At 43.2% G+C, this 15,909-nt stretch overlaps 2 protein-coding genes across 2 annotated transcripts; both read right to left on the bottom strand.

Moving 5' to 3' along the window:
* Positions 1 to 10,875: 10,875 nt before the first annotated feature.
* Positions 10,876 to 12,348, bottom strand: LOC129766629 (uncharacterized). Its single transcript, XM_055767206.1, has one exon. It carries the CDS (start codon positions 12,346 to 12,348, stop codon positions 10,876 to 10,878), a length of 1,473 nt encoding a protein of 490 aa, XP_055623181.1.
* A 31-nt stretch (positions 12,349 to 12,379) lies between these two features.
* LOC129766628 (uncharacterized) lies at positions 12,380 to 15,874 on the bottom strand. The gene has a single exon (XM_055767205.1). The coding sequence runs from the start codon at positions 15,872 to 15,874 to the stop codon at positions 12,380 to 12,382; it is 3,495 nt and encodes a 1,164-aa protein (XP_055623180.1).
* Positions 15,875 to 15,909: the final 35 nt, after the last annotated feature.

Below are 15,909 nucleotides of genomic sequence, written 5' to 3'. Positions count from 1 at the left end.
ACACGACCAGACAACATGCTCGATGTCGTGGTAGCCATCGCCACAACCACAAAGATTGTTTGCTGCGAGCCCAATGCGATAGAGATGCGCGTTTAGGTTGTAGTGATTGGACATAAGCCGAGATATCACGCGAATGAAATCACGACCTACATTCAATCCCTTGAACCATGCACTCGTCGAGACCTTAGGGATAATCGTGTGTAACCAACGACCGAACTCATCTTCACTCCACATGCGCTGCCAACTAACGAGTGTGTCCTGACGAGGAATGTGAAAAAATTCATTATAGGCAATTTGCCTTTCAAAAAGTGTGCCTTCTGAAGCGCCCACCTTAGCTAGCGAGTCCGCTTTCTCATTCCCCGGAATCGAGCAATGAGAGGGAACCCATGCTAAGGTAATCTTGAATAATGTTTCGACCAAAACACTCAATAGATGTCTTATTCTTGTTAGGAAATAAGATGAGCGTTTATCAACTTTCATTGAGCGGATTGCCTCTATTGAGCTGAGACTGTCTGAAAAAATAAAATAATGGTCGATGGGCAGTGTTTCAATGATCCCTAGAGCATAGTATATCGCACCCATTTCTGCGACATACACGGAACAAGGATCTTTGAGTTTGAAAGAGGCACTGGAATTTTCATTGAAGATGCCGAAGCCAGTGGACCCGTTTATGTATGAACCGTCAGTAAAGAACATTTTATCAGATCCAACTTTCCCATATTTTTCCGAAAATATCGACGGAATAACATTGGAGCGTAGGTGATCTGGTATTCCATGGATTTTTTGTCGCATGGACAGATCAAAAATGACAGAGGAATTGCATTGGTGGCTTGAAACTACCAGAAATATAAACACTTCTCATCATTTTGCGCTATTCTCAAAAGAAACGCTTCTCACTTTTTATTTTGATTTGTTGTGCAACGTAAAAACTTCACGACATTCACTAAGACGCGACGCGAGACAAGACAAACACTTATTGTTTTTACTATTAAACGGTTTAAAAATTACCTTAAGTGTCGACCGGTTTCGGGCGCGAAGCTGCCCATCTACGGGACAATGTCCGACTGATTACTCGTTGTCTTCGTGCGTGTTGTGCAGTCGTCGGAAGATTGAAGAGTTAAGTTACTGAATTCTCAGCTCCGTTAAGTTGAACAAACATGATGTGATGGGGGGATCATCTTCGTTCATCAGCGGCTTCTGGGAGTTGCTGATGAACATTGATTCCCATGCGTTAAGTTGTGTTGACTTTCGGACGTATTTTATCAGCTTTGCTTTCGTCCAATCGATGTTGTGGTCAAGGCTGGTGGTGTGTACCGCTACTGCTGAGTCATTTGGTTTGCTGTTATCTACTGCCGTTCTATGCTCCCTTATGCGTACCTTAACTTTTCGACGAGTTTGCCCGATATATACAGCAGGGCAATCTCAGCACGGTATTTCATAAATCCCGGATTGCTCATCGGGAGAAATCTTGTACTTCAGGTTACATAGCAAATCACGAAGGGTATTTTCGCTTTTATACACTATGTGTAGTGCTTGTTTTTTAAGCGTGTTTTTGATCGGATTCGTTATTTTGGGGTAGAATGGCAGAGTAATTCTCTTTATGTCGTCTATCTCAGGTTGTAGTGTTGTGATGTCTAGTATGTATTTTTTGCGTTTGTGTTTTCGAAGAATCCTTTCCACAAATTCCTTCCCGTACCCATTTACTGTGGCCGCTTTGTAAATATTTTCTTCTTCTTTCGCAAACTCTTCTTCTTCCATGGGAACATTGTAAAGGCAATGTGCCATGGAATGGAAGGCGGCTTGTTTTTGCGCACCAAAATGGTTGGAATCGCTCGTTATAAAACGGTCAGTGGAAGTTGGTTTGCGGTAGATTCCAAATTTCAGGGTGTTGTCTTCTTTCCTGGTAATTTCCAAGTCCAGGAAAGGTAATTTTCCATCCACCTCTTTTTCACAAGTAAATGTGATCGAATCGTGACGAGAATTCAGCATGTCGAGCGTTTTGCCTAGGTAGTGCTCTTTCACCGATGCGAAAATGTCGTCCACGTATCGTCTCCATGTTCGAGGGAAGAGTTTTTCTTTTGCAATTTCAACCTCAAAGTTGCTCATGAAGACATTCGCTTCTGTTAATATTACTGGCCTTGAGAAAAGTTGCATTACTTTCTCATGCTTGAGAGAAGCGCAGCTGTCACCCTTAGTGGAGAAAGTTTTGTTACTGGCAAGCGAAACCTAATCACATACAAAATTCCAGAACGACATTTACTTTCTTGGTGACTAAACAAGCGAAATAAACTCTTTTCGTTAATAACAACTTCGAAAATAGTAGCAATGCTTTAATTCATAAAAACGTGACCTGTTTTTTGATTTGGCACCACCCTTAATGAAAGACGTAGTTCTACGTCAAAATTAGCGATCTATGGATTAAAAATAGCGAATTGCTGATACAAAAAAATAAGCAAATCGGAAATACTTTTTATTAAGTAGATTAAAAAATACGGACATGGTTCCGATTTCGCCAAAAATCAGTCACGGTTTGCGCATTATGAAATGTGTTCTAAAACTGGTTAATACCCATGAAAAAAAAAACGTAAAACAATGCTTTATTGTATGTTTAGCTTTAAGTATTAAGTATTAATGGAAATCGCTTTTAAAATTATTTTTTTTTTGAATTTTCATGAATATTCTTTTTCATATATAGAGGGGCTAGTTGGTCACACAAATTGATCGTTTGAGAGCAACGCATTTTAAATTTTCAGGTATGCTGTGTTTATTTATTTATTTATTTACCATCTTTGGTCACAGACCACACAGACTATTTAGACATTCTTAATTCTATCTTTAAAAACTAGTCTACTTATGTTGAAATCAAAAATATCGTGCACATCGTTAAAAAGCCTACAGCATCTATCTAGCGGATTGTTATATCCGTATGTAGTACGGTGCCCTTGAACTCTGAGAAAGGAAGTGCTTCGGAGTTGGCGGTTCGGAACGTGAATATTAATATTTTGCAGTATGCTGCCGCAGTCGATGTTGTTGCTTAGTACGTCGTAGATGAACAGCCTTTGCAGAAAACTACGCCGGCTCGACAGAGTTTGGAGTCCGATGAGCGCGCATCGATGTTCGTAAGGCGGTAGATTGTCGGGATTTGTCCATGGGAGCCGCCGTAATGCATTTCTTATAAAACGTTTCTGGATTTTTTCGATACGTGTTACGTGCACACTGTGATACGGGGCCCAGATCTGCACTCCATACTCTAATACGCTGCGAACCAGAGAACAGTACAGTGACTTCATGGCATGTACGTCGTCAAATTGCGCTGTATTTCTTCTCAGGAAGCCAAGCATGGAGTTTGCTTTAGTGACTGTCATCGATATGTGCTCGTTGAATCTCAATTTCCTGTCTAAAAGTAGCTCAAGGTCCTTGATAGAGCATACTCTCACAAGCGGTGACTCATTCATCGAATATTCGAACGTGACCGGTGTTCGACTTCGGCTGAAGGTGATGATTTTGCATTTGGCTGGGTTTGCCAACATTCCGTTCATCTTACACCACGATGACAAGCGTTCAATATCAGCTTGCAGAGCCAGGCAATCAACCGTCGTCTTGATAATGCGGTAGAGTTTTAGGTCATCTGCATACAAGAGCTTGCAGCAGCTTAGGTGGTCGCATACATCGTTTAAAAAAAGTATAAAGATGAGAGGACCAAGGTGACTACCCTGAGGAACCCCGGACGGTAGTTGAAACGCATTTGATGTGGCATCGTGAACCTTCACGAAAGCTTTCCTGGACGAAAGGTACGATTCTATCCAGCGAACAATCCACGAAGGAAGACCGAGGCGGCTCAGTTTTGTGATAGCGAGACCATGCGGAACTTTGTCGAACGCCTTGGAGAAATCGATATACACGGCATCAACTTGACGACGCTTCTCGATGGCACCAACCAGAGTGTTAGTGAAGGTCATCAGATTGGTAATGGTGGAGCGTTTCTTCATAAACCCGTGCTGAAATTCCGAGATTAACGATCGGACTGCCGTGTACAGCTTATCGTGTAGCAGTCTTTCCAGGACTTTCGCCAAACAGTCCAGTATCGAGATTGGACGGTAGTTTTCCACGCTGTGAATGTTTCCAGATTTGAAGATCGGGGTTATGGATGCTAGCTTCCATGACTCAGGAAAGACGCCGTCAAGAAGTGATCGATTGAAAATAAACTTCACAGGGATGGTCAATGATGCAGCACAATTCCTAATGAAGGAAGGTGGAATTCGATCCGGACCAGGACCTTTCGAGGCGTCAACAGAAGAGAGGGCTTTGAAAATATCGTCGTGGCTGAAGGTGATTTGCTGTAGACGAATATCAAAACTCGGCAAGTTATCGATGTATTCCTGCGGAGTCGGAGCCTGATCGACTTCGTAAACGGTTCGGAAGAATTCCGCAAAGAGATTAGCAGAGCTAGCAGCGTCAGAGGAGCTTTGACTACAGTATGTAACGTCCACTGGAATACGTGCAGAGCCTTTTCGGGAATTTACGAAATTCCAGAAAGATGATGGATTTATCTTGAAACTACTCTGCAAATTGTCAATGTACTGCCGAAAGCTAAGTTCATGTAAACCACTATACTCGGCTTCAGCCGACTGTACAGCAGTTTTATTAGCAGCTGTTTTGGAGCGGAAATAACGTTTCCGAGTTTTTCGCAGACGGTTACGCAGATTACGGAGTTCGGAATTCCACCATGGTTGTGTGAAATTTAGGGAAGGCTTACATCTTTTAACAGGAACGGTGTCTTGAATTATTTGATATATGTTGTCGTAGAAGGCAGAGACGGCTGCATCAATGTCAGAGAGGTTAAGAAGCTCTGTCCAATTCAACGAGCCGATTCGCTCGTTGATAGCGTTAAAGTCACACCGTGCAAAGTCATACTCACTGCGAGCTGCTGGAACACCGGGCGGGCGGATCTGGCCAGGCGAATGGACGTCAAGTTTTAAAAGTAACGGCTTATGATGATCGTCGATTTTTAAAATAGCAGATGGTGGATCAAACAGCTCAATACCGTCTGAATCGCTAACGAATACCAGGTCAAGTAACTTGCCATTCACATTGACTAGATCGTTGATTTGCTTGAGTCCAACGGACAAAATGGACTCGACAAGAGCAAGTTCTTGTTCAGACGATGCATTGAGTGGCAACAGGCCGTTGATGTCTTCTTCGAAATTCCACACTAGATTTGGTAGGTTATAATCACCCACGACGATAGTTGAATCATGAGGCTTTGCCATATCTATAAGTTGTTGCACAGACTCGGCGTGTTTGGTATAAATATCCAGATGGCTGTTGGGACGAATATAGATGCAGCATAGGAAGAGCGATCGATGTAGAAGAACAATTTGTACGGCAATTTGTTCAAGGTTCTCACTGTCTAACAGATGCACAGATTTGCAATTAAGTCTGGGATTGACAGCAATCAAAACGCCGCCGCCGCGTTGAAATGAGCTGGTGCGAGAGTTCCGATCACAACGATAGATTGTATAGTTAGCTGCCAACTCGGTATTCGCAATGTCGGAATGAAGCCACGTTTCGGTGAAAATTTCCACGTCGAAATCACAGGAGAGCAACGAGTGAAGCAAAGCGTTCGTTTTAGTACGTAAACCACGGACGTTTTGATAATAAATGGTCAAGAAATCACGAGTACTGATTGAGGTTGGCAGAATTGTTACGTCGACGTTGCTCCCGGGTCGGCTATTGGCACAGGTTTCCAAAAATGCCGTGTGGAGGTGCCATTGTCCACGAATTCGCGAAATTCAATTCCTTGCGGCCAAGTAGAGGGGTCCATTGCCTTCATCTTCAGGTTTTGGTTGATTCCCAACTTAAACGACACAAACGTCAACGTGGTTGACGGTCGGCCCCTTGGAATAAGCGATTTTGCCACTACATCATCCGTCTGCAGACATTCCTTGGCGAGGTTTTGGCTCCACTTCAGAAACTTCGGGTGAAATTTTCGAAAGATACAACCAAAATCTGTTATCTGATCTTTCTGTGGCTGCGATAGTTGCTCCGTTCGCCATCAAACCTGTACCACGAAACATTTTCGTTGGCCGTTCAGGTCGTTCGGGATCTTCGTCGCGGGCTCTTTTCGGTGTTGATCGATTGCCAAATTGAAAACGGTGAGGCAGGGGCGACAATACCGCTGGAGAAATTTTATTGAAGCCTCCTTGTATCTCCACTCTCAGCTCGGCAATCAAGCTGTCTTTTATCTCCGTCTTCAGATTATCGACAACCTTTTGGTACACATCGTTCAGTTCCTTGGTTCCTTGGCATTCATCGATGTTATCGTGTTCTTAAAGCGTGCGTTTGCCATGATGTCGCGACATCCTTTACACATCCAGAAAATAGCGGGATTTCCAGAGATTTCCTTGTATAATGTATCCGTTATTCTGGCGCATTTAAAATGGAAAGACGCTTTACAGAAACCACCACAGACAACTTCAGCAGATGTCATGTTTGATGCGCAACTATTGCAGATTTCCATTTTACGGAGGAGCAAAACAAACTGGCAGCACTGTAATACTTCTCGAAAAACACCACCTGGGCGCACGTATAGATGTCAGATGGTAATCAAAACACACAATAGGCAACGGAACGGGACGACGAAATAGAAAGAAACTATTCGCTCTGAGCAATACGCACACTAACTCACGATTGGTATGTTTACGTCTCCTGTGTTTCATTGCGCAAGCTATAAACAAATATAGAAGGCATGTTTTACTGATAAACGCAGTGTATTTGAAACGAGACAACCACCACACAAACCACTTGCAATATAATTGTCATATTTATATGTTTTGTTGTAAAATTTTCATTAAATATAATAAACGCTAACATTGAATATCAGAACTCACAATAATGCATTGAGTCATGTAGCATACCTGGAGGCTATTTATATATACTTTGGGGCGAACGGTACAAATGCAAGCAAGAACGCAAGCGGTTGTGCGTCGCAGGAATGCCAGGTGATTTTTTTCAAAAGTCTTGACATGGTACAAGAAAATGTCTTCATCATAATATCGGAGGAAAGTTCTTCACACAAAAACGGAACTGTGATAACTCTATTTGTTTATTTTAGCTTTAAAATTTTGGTTGTAACTCAAACCATATCCATGAAACTATTTGTAGAAAAGACATGTAACCGGAAGACCTTCGATTAGTGAAGTAGTCGTTTGAAAGATTTAGGTTAATCTATTGTATAGTAGGGCCAAAAAAAAAGAAATTCAATGTCAAAATCATTCGAATTTTCGAGCGCAAATGAACTAATGTCTTCTAGAGAGAATATGTATTCGGACCGCTTCGATCGCTAGCCCTACTTTTTTGACGATATTTTCGGCCAATAGTTGGAATTTCATGGAAATAATATCTTTTAAAAATCCACGTACGCTATCATACAGAAATTTCTTCACATATTTCATAATGTCTTCAAAATGTCTTCACAAAATCAAATGTCTTCAAAATGAAGACATGTATTCAAACCTGGCATCTCTAGTTCGCCACAAAGTGGAAGCGTGACGAAATCGCTAGAAAAGATTGTCTGACTAATTTTCAACGATGATAATTTGAATTTATTTATAATGAAGGAAACTTCTAATGGAAAAACGCTTACTATTTGCCTAAAAATAACATGCCTATTATTGACCAATTTACCCCCTGTGTGGGGTTAGTTGGTCAAATTATTTTGAAATGTAAAGACGTCAAATAATTGATTCTCTGGTTATTTTTCATTGGAAGGGTAAGAGGTAAGCTTCATTGTGGTACGCAAAACTTCGTACTACAAAGTTATAACCAAATTTATTCAAAAATGACCGACTAGCTCCGCCCTACCCTACTTCCGCTTAGTCGACGTGTGTTTTCCGCTGTCAGAATTGGCCTTCAATATCATAAAATTAACACCTTTGAATTTTTTGTGGTCCATTGGAAGTTTCCCCGATAAGCCGCAGATTATTGACGCCTTGGAAGGTAAGATTCGCCTCATTATCACTAATATACGGCCTCCATAACAACAAAAAGTTGAAGGGTTGTGTCCAAGACATGAGCGATTAATTTACGTATGGTTACGTTAAGATGGAACCGGAATGCCGCGTTGTGCGTCACCTCACGTCAGCTGTCAGCGCTTGCGTTTTGTACTAAAACATTTGTCTGATGCAATCTGTCGATTTGTGATCACCGTCCTTAGGGCCAAGACAGGTCTATGGTACTAGGTGAGGCCGTTTCGTCACTAAGTTGGTTAGGGGAGCGGTATATGAAAACAGCACGGAAGAAAGTAGAAGGGGAATTATTTGCTTGTAGCGTGAAAGAGACAGACTGATCACGAGCGAGCTTCGGCAATAGCGTATTGTGTTTTGTTTACAAACAAAACACAGTAGACTTCCAAGATGGCTGAAGAGTGGTTTTAGCAAGTTGGCCCACCTTAGTATATACTTCTAGGCGCCTTGCTTAGGGCAACGATATACTAATACACAGCATTTGACAGCGTCAAACATGTCCGGTCTATCACTCGGGAGAACTGCCAAACTCTCAAGCTGGTGTAAATCAAGGCGCTTAACATATTGCCAGGTGGGTCAAAATGTGAAAACCACTCTACAGTCATCAATTTACAGGATGACATTAACACATTTCTAAAACAAAAAAAAATGAATGAAAATTTGCTTTTCTATAGAATATGTATGCTATGCAATACAGTATTAGGTAATATTGAACTGGAATTGTGTCTGATGATGATCTTATATTATAATGGCGAGTTTTTGTAAATGTTGTGTGTTGTGAAATATATAGCCAAATGGTTAAGAGAGCGTCGTGTTTTAAGTAATCGAATAACTTAAGAATCTCCATTTAAATTTTAAGATTGCAAAACTGCCTTCTTTAATTTTTCCAGAATTTGACGAATTTGACGATGTTTGGAGTTAAATATGATAAGCGAATGGGCGCACCTTGTTACGTAGATCTGCCTTGAGCTCACCGAAAATTTTGATAGTTTGGCAATGACAGCTAAATTTGCGACACATCTTGACTCGCGGTTCATATCCTCTTGGCCGGAACCTGGTGATCACAATCTAGCGTTCGTGCGCCGCTCTTCAAATAAACAAAAACAAAGCAAAACGACATTCAGCGAGTGAGTTTGCCATCTCATTTCTTATTTGCGCTTCAATTTTTCTTTATTTAGCATTACTTTCAATATAATAAATTCAATTTCTAATCACTTAGCATCGGTTGCTTAAACTATGTGTAAGTATGAATACATAATAACTGCTTGATAGGGCAGGATCGTGATTTCCGGCAGATAACTTATCCCAGGAACCACACTCGGATCACAGATAAAAAACAGGAAGTGGGTTATATCTATGGTATAACCGCAAGGGTGACGTAGGACTATCGTTGATTTAGAGATCATTTGTATGAAGTTGAATCTGAATTCATTCTGAATGAATGAATATTTGGAGAACTTCGAAAACGAGAGCGTTAGGTTGGAGGCACAAGGTTTTATGCATCCAATATTGGATACGGAAATATCCTACTGATGGGGAAGAATAATCTTCAGAAGCTATCCTGTTGATTGCGATTGATTGAAAAATCACAAAACCTAATGTATTTGGTCACAGTGTTACATGGATAGAAAACATTAAAATAAACTCTTTCATATGAATGTAATTTTAAATTCCCAGAGGAACTGGCAGATTATTTTCAGTAACGATTAGATATTTCCACATTTTCCTCGATACTGGAAGCCCACCAGTGGTTAATGCTAACTCGATAACCACCTGTTAATAGCACTTGATTGAAACATATTTGGTCACAGTGTTACATGGATAGAAAACATTCAAATAAACTCTTTCACATGAATGTATTTCTAAATTCCTAGAGGAACTGGCAGATTATTTTCCGGATCTTTCTCGATCCAAACGGAAAGAATTCCGTGCGTGTATGTGTGTGTGTGTGTGTAGCGGCTGCTTCGAGATCTTCCCGGGGAACCGTTTGTAGCATCACTCTCCTCCTGATGGATTCCCTTCTGGCCTAAGGTGCACAAACAGGCTATTGGTGACACCGTTCATCCGCGCTTTCATGATAAATGAAGAGCTTCACCACAACAGCGACAACATGCTCCAATCGCTGTTCAATTAGAACTGAGTGGATTTCCGAGCGGCGCTCGCTTATATACCGATTGGTGATTTCAATAGCCTATTTTGAAAGCAAATTTAAGACTATTGAAACAAGTTTTTTGATCAGAAAGTAACAAGTATAGAACGCGTAGACATTTTATCTTTCGAATGAAGTGTTTATCATACCATTTCGTTCAGTTGTTTAGGAGCTATTAATACTCAAAATTTCGGTCTCCGGCGTAACGCTTTCGTTTTCGAAACTTTGATTTTACACCCCGGTATAGAAATGAAAGACGTAGTCCTACGTCAAAAAACCGAACTTATGACAACGAATTGAATTTGCGATCTTTATTCCTCGAAGGTTGGATTAGGATGAAGGTTGTTGCGTAATCTACTGGCTGTTTACCCTACGTTGTGTTAATACAATGCAGTACTAGAGCTGTCAACATTGGGCAACAACAGTCTTGAGAACTGTCATCGCCGCCACCTGAAATTACTGAATTTCACTCTGCCTAACTACTGTCACTTCAATACATTAGCGAATATCGATATAAACAGATGCTTATTTTAATTCGTATCCGAAACATTATTGGTTTCCTCATTTGATTTATCTTCAATAGGTAGCAAGCAAATTTTATGATCGGACGACGAATGATCACGGATAACACGGATAAGTCCATCTGGTCCGGGACTGGTGCCAACAATTCTCGCTAGCGGCCACTTTAAAGGTGCAAGAAATTCATCGACGATGACGACCAATCTGCCTGGCTGGATTGCAGTGTTCGGAAAGATGTGCCTGTTTTCCTTTTGGAGCTCTTGCAAATAATCGTAATTCCATTGATGCCAGAACTGTTGTACTCGATGTTGGAGGCGTTGATAATGATCCAGTCGACTGATCGGAATCTGGCTGACATCGGCGTCTGGAAGAGTTGACAGCGTAGTGCCAATGAGAAAGTGGGCCGGTGTGAGTGCGGCCAGGTCGTTTGGGTCCTCTGATTTCTGCCAAAACTGTGGCCATATTTTCAAACGAAAGCATCGCGTTACCAAGATGTCTGTGCAAGTGTTTCTTGGCGATTTTCACGGCAGCCTCCCACAATCCACCGAAATGTGGGGCCTTCGGGGGAATCATATGCCACTTGATTCCCTCGTTCGCACAGTAGGTGGCAATTTCTCCGGATGATTTTTCCTTCTGCAGCAGCTTAAATAATTCGCGAAGCTCGTTTCGCGCTCCTTCAAAATTTTTTCCGTTGTCGGAATGAATGTGTGCGGGGCAGCCACGTCGAGCGATGAACCTTCGTAGTGCATTAAGAAATGCGGGGGTGGATAAGTCGCTCACAAGCTCGATGTGCACGGCTTTAGTTACGAAGCATACGAAAACGCTGATATAGGCCTTGGTCGGTGCTGCTCGTTTGTGAATTGGCTTCATGTACACTGGGCCAGCGTAGTCAACTCCGGTGACCGAAAACGGACGACTTGGAGTGATTCTTTGAATTGGTAGCTGGCCAGTGTGTTGCCTGGCGGGAACGGGAGAGGCACGAACGCATCGAAAGCAGTTCCTCATGATGATGTTTACCATCCGGCGTCCTTGAATAGGCCAATATTCTTGCCGAATGGCCGCGAGAGTGGCGCGGCCGCCACCGTGCAATAGTTTAAAATGGTAATAACGGGCAACTAACCTTGAAAATGGATGGGAACTAGGAAGGAGAATGGGATGTTTGGTTAAATAGGGCTGGTCTGAGAGTCTCAGTCTGCCTCCTACTATGAGAATTCCGTCTGAGTCAATGAATGGATTCAAAAGGCGCAAATGCGAATGTTTCGATACGACATTTCCCTTTTTCAGGTCTTTCATTTCCTCTACAAAAACGTCTGCTTGGGCGAGCTTAATTAATTTTAAACGAGCTGTTGACATTTCGTCCACGGTGATAATTTTCGTTTTCCCTGTGCACTCGATTGGTAGTTGATGACGACATGCTCTGATGAAACGCAGGCAATATGCTGTCAATCGAATCAAACGGCTGTACGAAGACGATATGCCAAAAAATGCATTCGTGGTAGGCCTGTTTTGAACCGCCGCCACCATCTTTCGCCTTTCTAGAATGTCTTCAGGTGCATTCTGCTGTTGGGATATCACTGGCCACTCTGCTTCGGGGAGTTTTAGCCACGTTGGTCCATTGTGCCAAAGATCACTGCCGAGAAAGTTATTCACTGTCATTCCTCTCGTGACGAGGTCTGCTGGATTCTGTTTACCAATGCCAATGGGATCCCTGGGTGGTTGTTTGTATTTCGGACACTCTGTTTGCAACAAATGTTGTCCAGGTGTACGGAGGTGAGCGCAACCATTCAAGTGTGACTGTTGAATCGGACCAAAAATGGGATTCGGAGAAGGGCATATCCATTGCGACGGTAACCCTTTTATGCAGCCGGGCGGCAAGTACAGCAGCTGACAGTTCCAGGCGAGGAATAGTGATACGTTTGAGCGGTGCGACTTTTGTCTTCGAGGCAATCAGCTGAACGTGGACATGACCTTCGGAATCAGTGGATCGGCCATATATGCAAGCACCGTATGCTTGCTGGGATGCATCCGCGAATGTATGCAGCTGTACAGTAGAATTAGGCAAGAATGCATAGCGATTGACTCGATAAGAGGAAATGTGTTTGAGTTCAGAACAATAGGTTTCCCATTTTGCTCGTATGCTGTCAGAAATTTCTTCGTCCCATCCACAAGGTTGCAGCCATAGTTCCTGGAGTAGCATTTTTGCGCGAATGATAACTGGTGCTGTTAGGCCAAGTGGATCGAAATGCTTCGATACCGATGATAATATGGATCGCTTGGTCGGACATCCGCCTTCCTCGGTCGAAGTGGAATCGAAATGTAACTGGTCTGCTACCGGTTCCCAGCTGACGCCTAATGCTTTGATTGATTCTCCGTGATCAAATTTAAACATCGGTTGAGTACCAATTTTTGATGGGTCGAGTCCTTGCAGCACGGTTAAGCTATTTGACGTCCACTTTCTCAACTCAAAGCCTCCCTTTGATAGCAGCTCATCGAGTTCGTTGCGGGTTTGGATTGCCTCTTCTGTCGTGTCTGCTCCCCCTATATAGTCGTCTACATAAAACCCCTTCCGTAGCGCTGGACCCCCGAGCGGATAGCAATCTCCTTCGTCCGTGGCAAGTTGCTGAAGAGTGCGGGTGGCAAGGTAGGATGATGGGGCCAAGCCGTACGTTACAGTTTGTAACTCAAAAGTGGAAACGGGTTCATTGGGATTGAAGCGCCATAGAATACGTTGCAGCGGTGTATCTTTTGGATGGAGCATCACTTGGCGATACATTTTTGCAATATCTGCAACGAGTGCTATTGGGTATTTGCGAAAACGAAGTATTAGCGTTAACAATTCGTCCTGCACGATTGGACCTACTTGTAGCGCGTCGTTTAAGGAATGGCCAGTCGATGTTTTGGCTGATCCATCAAACACCACTCGGACTTTCGTGGTTGTACTGGCCTCTTTCAGAACGGCATGATGTGGTAAGTAGTGAGTCTGGGGGAACCTCATATGTCCAAGCGACAAATATTCAGACATGAATGAGTAGTAATGCTCCTTCAACATTGGTTCTTTGCAAAGGCGTTTTTCAAGACAGAGGAAGCGACGAAGTGCTGTTGATTTCGATTCACCCAGCATTTGATCGAAATTGGAATGACGTGGTAGGCAAACAATGTACCTTCCCTCCGGAGTGCGTGAATGGTGGGAAACATAATGAGACTCGCACTGTTGCTCCTCCACAGAATAGTTGAGCCGACTCTCAATTTCCTCCATGTGCCAGAAACGTTCGAGGGCCTTATGAAGCGGGTCGGAAAGCGTTAAGTGACATGCTACGGGGTGTGATTTCAGCGGTGAATGGTTTCTACCAGTGACGATCCAACCGAAAACACTATCGATGAGGATCAAATTTGGCGCTTGTTCGATACGTGTTCCAGAGTTCACGAAAGTGAAAAAATGTTCTGCTCCGAGTAGAATATCAATTGCACCGGTCTTGTTGAAGGTTGGGTCTGCCAAGAACAGATTAGATGATGCACACCAGTTATCAGTAAAAGTGGATACAACGGGTAAATCAATCGTGATGCGGGGCATGACGAGAAAGTCAAGACCGATTTCAAAATTGCACTTTCTCGATCGAATGGTAGTCCAAACTGAGTGTTTAATATTTGAAAACGCCTCACCTACACCGAACACAGGAATATTTATCTTGTTGCGCTCCAGTCGGAGGAGTTGACAAAGTCTTTCGCTGATGATGTTCGATTGTGAACCATTGTCCAACAATGCTCGTGCGGGGTGCGCTTTTCCGTTGGCGTCGATAATCATCAAAACGACTGTGGACAGCAGAATGCTTGCATTTGATGATTGGGATGGGTTGCTTATCTGAACGGTGGACGCATTCGTGGTTGATCGATGGCTGGTCGCTGCGGTGTCCCGCCTCTCGTTGGATTTCACTGTATATGCAGCAGTGCGGGATGTGGATGGTTGCTGATCAGCATCGGTTGGGTGATAACCAGGGTGTAGTAACGAATGATGTCGTTTTTTGCAATGACGACAGGAGAATTTTGATTGGCAATTTCTGGCAATGTGATCACGGCGGAAACAATTGTGGCAAAGGTATTGGTTGTTCACGAGATTTAAGCGATCAGAGATAGACATTTTATCGAATCTGGGGCATTGAAAAAGCGGATGATGTTGATCGCAGGAGTAACATTTTCGTTGGGACGATTCAGCTGCAGTATGGGAGACGGTTTTGTAGAACGATGGTTTGCGAAACAAGGGTGGTTGTTGGCTCAGTGCTGGTTGGGATTGTTGGTTCACAGACATCGATTCCAAGACACGGATGCGACGTTGCAGGAATTCAATTAGACAATTGTAGTCGGGGTTTTCTGCAGTGGTAGCGAAATCTTCCCAGGCTTTCAACGTACCGTCGTCAAGGGGCAAACAAAGTAGGTGTGCTAGCATTGTGCTCCAAGCATCGATCGGTTCTCCAAGCTGTCGGAGGGTTTTGGTGTGACGTTCAAATTCGTCAACGACGGAATGCAATGCAGCGGCGGTTTCTTTTTTCATCCGTGGGCAATCCAGAAGGGCTTGCAGATGACGCTTTTTAAGCAAATATTCGTTTGCGTAGCGCGAGACTAAGGTTTGCCAAGCGATGGTATAGTTGGCGGAACTAATGCCGATAGATTCGATCAGCTGTGCTGCCTCTCCCTTAACCGCAGCGCGAAGGTAGTGGAATTTTTGGATATCATGAACTTCCGGGTTAGAGTGAATCAGAGCAATGAAAGTGTCGTGAAAGGCTAACCACTGATTGTAGTCACCGTCGAACTCAGGTAGGGTTATTGTTGGCAGTTTAATCCCAGAGAGCCCAGAGCATGCAGGTTGAGGGATCACATTTGTTGAAGAAGGTAAAGCGGGAATATAGGATTGCAAGTTGGCTTTTATTTGAAAGAGTAGAGTTTCGTATTGGGAACGGAATTGCAGGTTATGCGTCATACCTTCGTCGGTGACTTCTAGGTCTTCGAGCTGGGATTGAACATTCTCCAGTCCGATCCACACGGTGTCCAGATGTTCGATACGTAATTGAACTTGGCCTCGATCCCGTTCTGCCACGTAATTCTGGACGAACTGCTCCGCTCTCTCCAGAGATCCCATCAATATGGTTCGCCGGTTAAGGAGCTGTTGTTTCGAGTGCTCATCCGCCATTGCAGAAACGGAAATCTCGCTTTGTTCACTTTTCA

The sequence above is a fragment of the Toxorhynchites rutilus genome, chromosome 2, assembly GCF_029784135.1.
Source record: "Toxorhynchites rutilus septentrionalis strain SRP chromosome 2, ASM2978413v1, whole genome shotgun sequence".
Taxonomy (NCBI): domain Eukaryota; kingdom Metazoa; phylum Arthropoda; class Insecta; order Diptera; family Culicidae; genus Toxorhynchites; species Toxorhynchites rutilus.
The sequence above is the reverse complement of the archived record's forward strand: the minus strand, read 5'-3'. Positions and strand labels throughout refer to the sequence as shown.

What these genes read in the sequence shown, in the direction of transcription:
- LOC129766629 (XM_055767206.1), bottom strand. Translation starts at nt 12,348, where the DNA reads ATGACAGTGAATAACTTTCTCGGCAGTGATCTTTGGCACAATGGACCA.
- LOC129766628 (XM_055767205.1), bottom strand. Translation starts at nt 15,874, where the DNA reads ATGGCGGATGAGCACTCGAAACAACAGCTCCTTAACCGGCGAACCATA.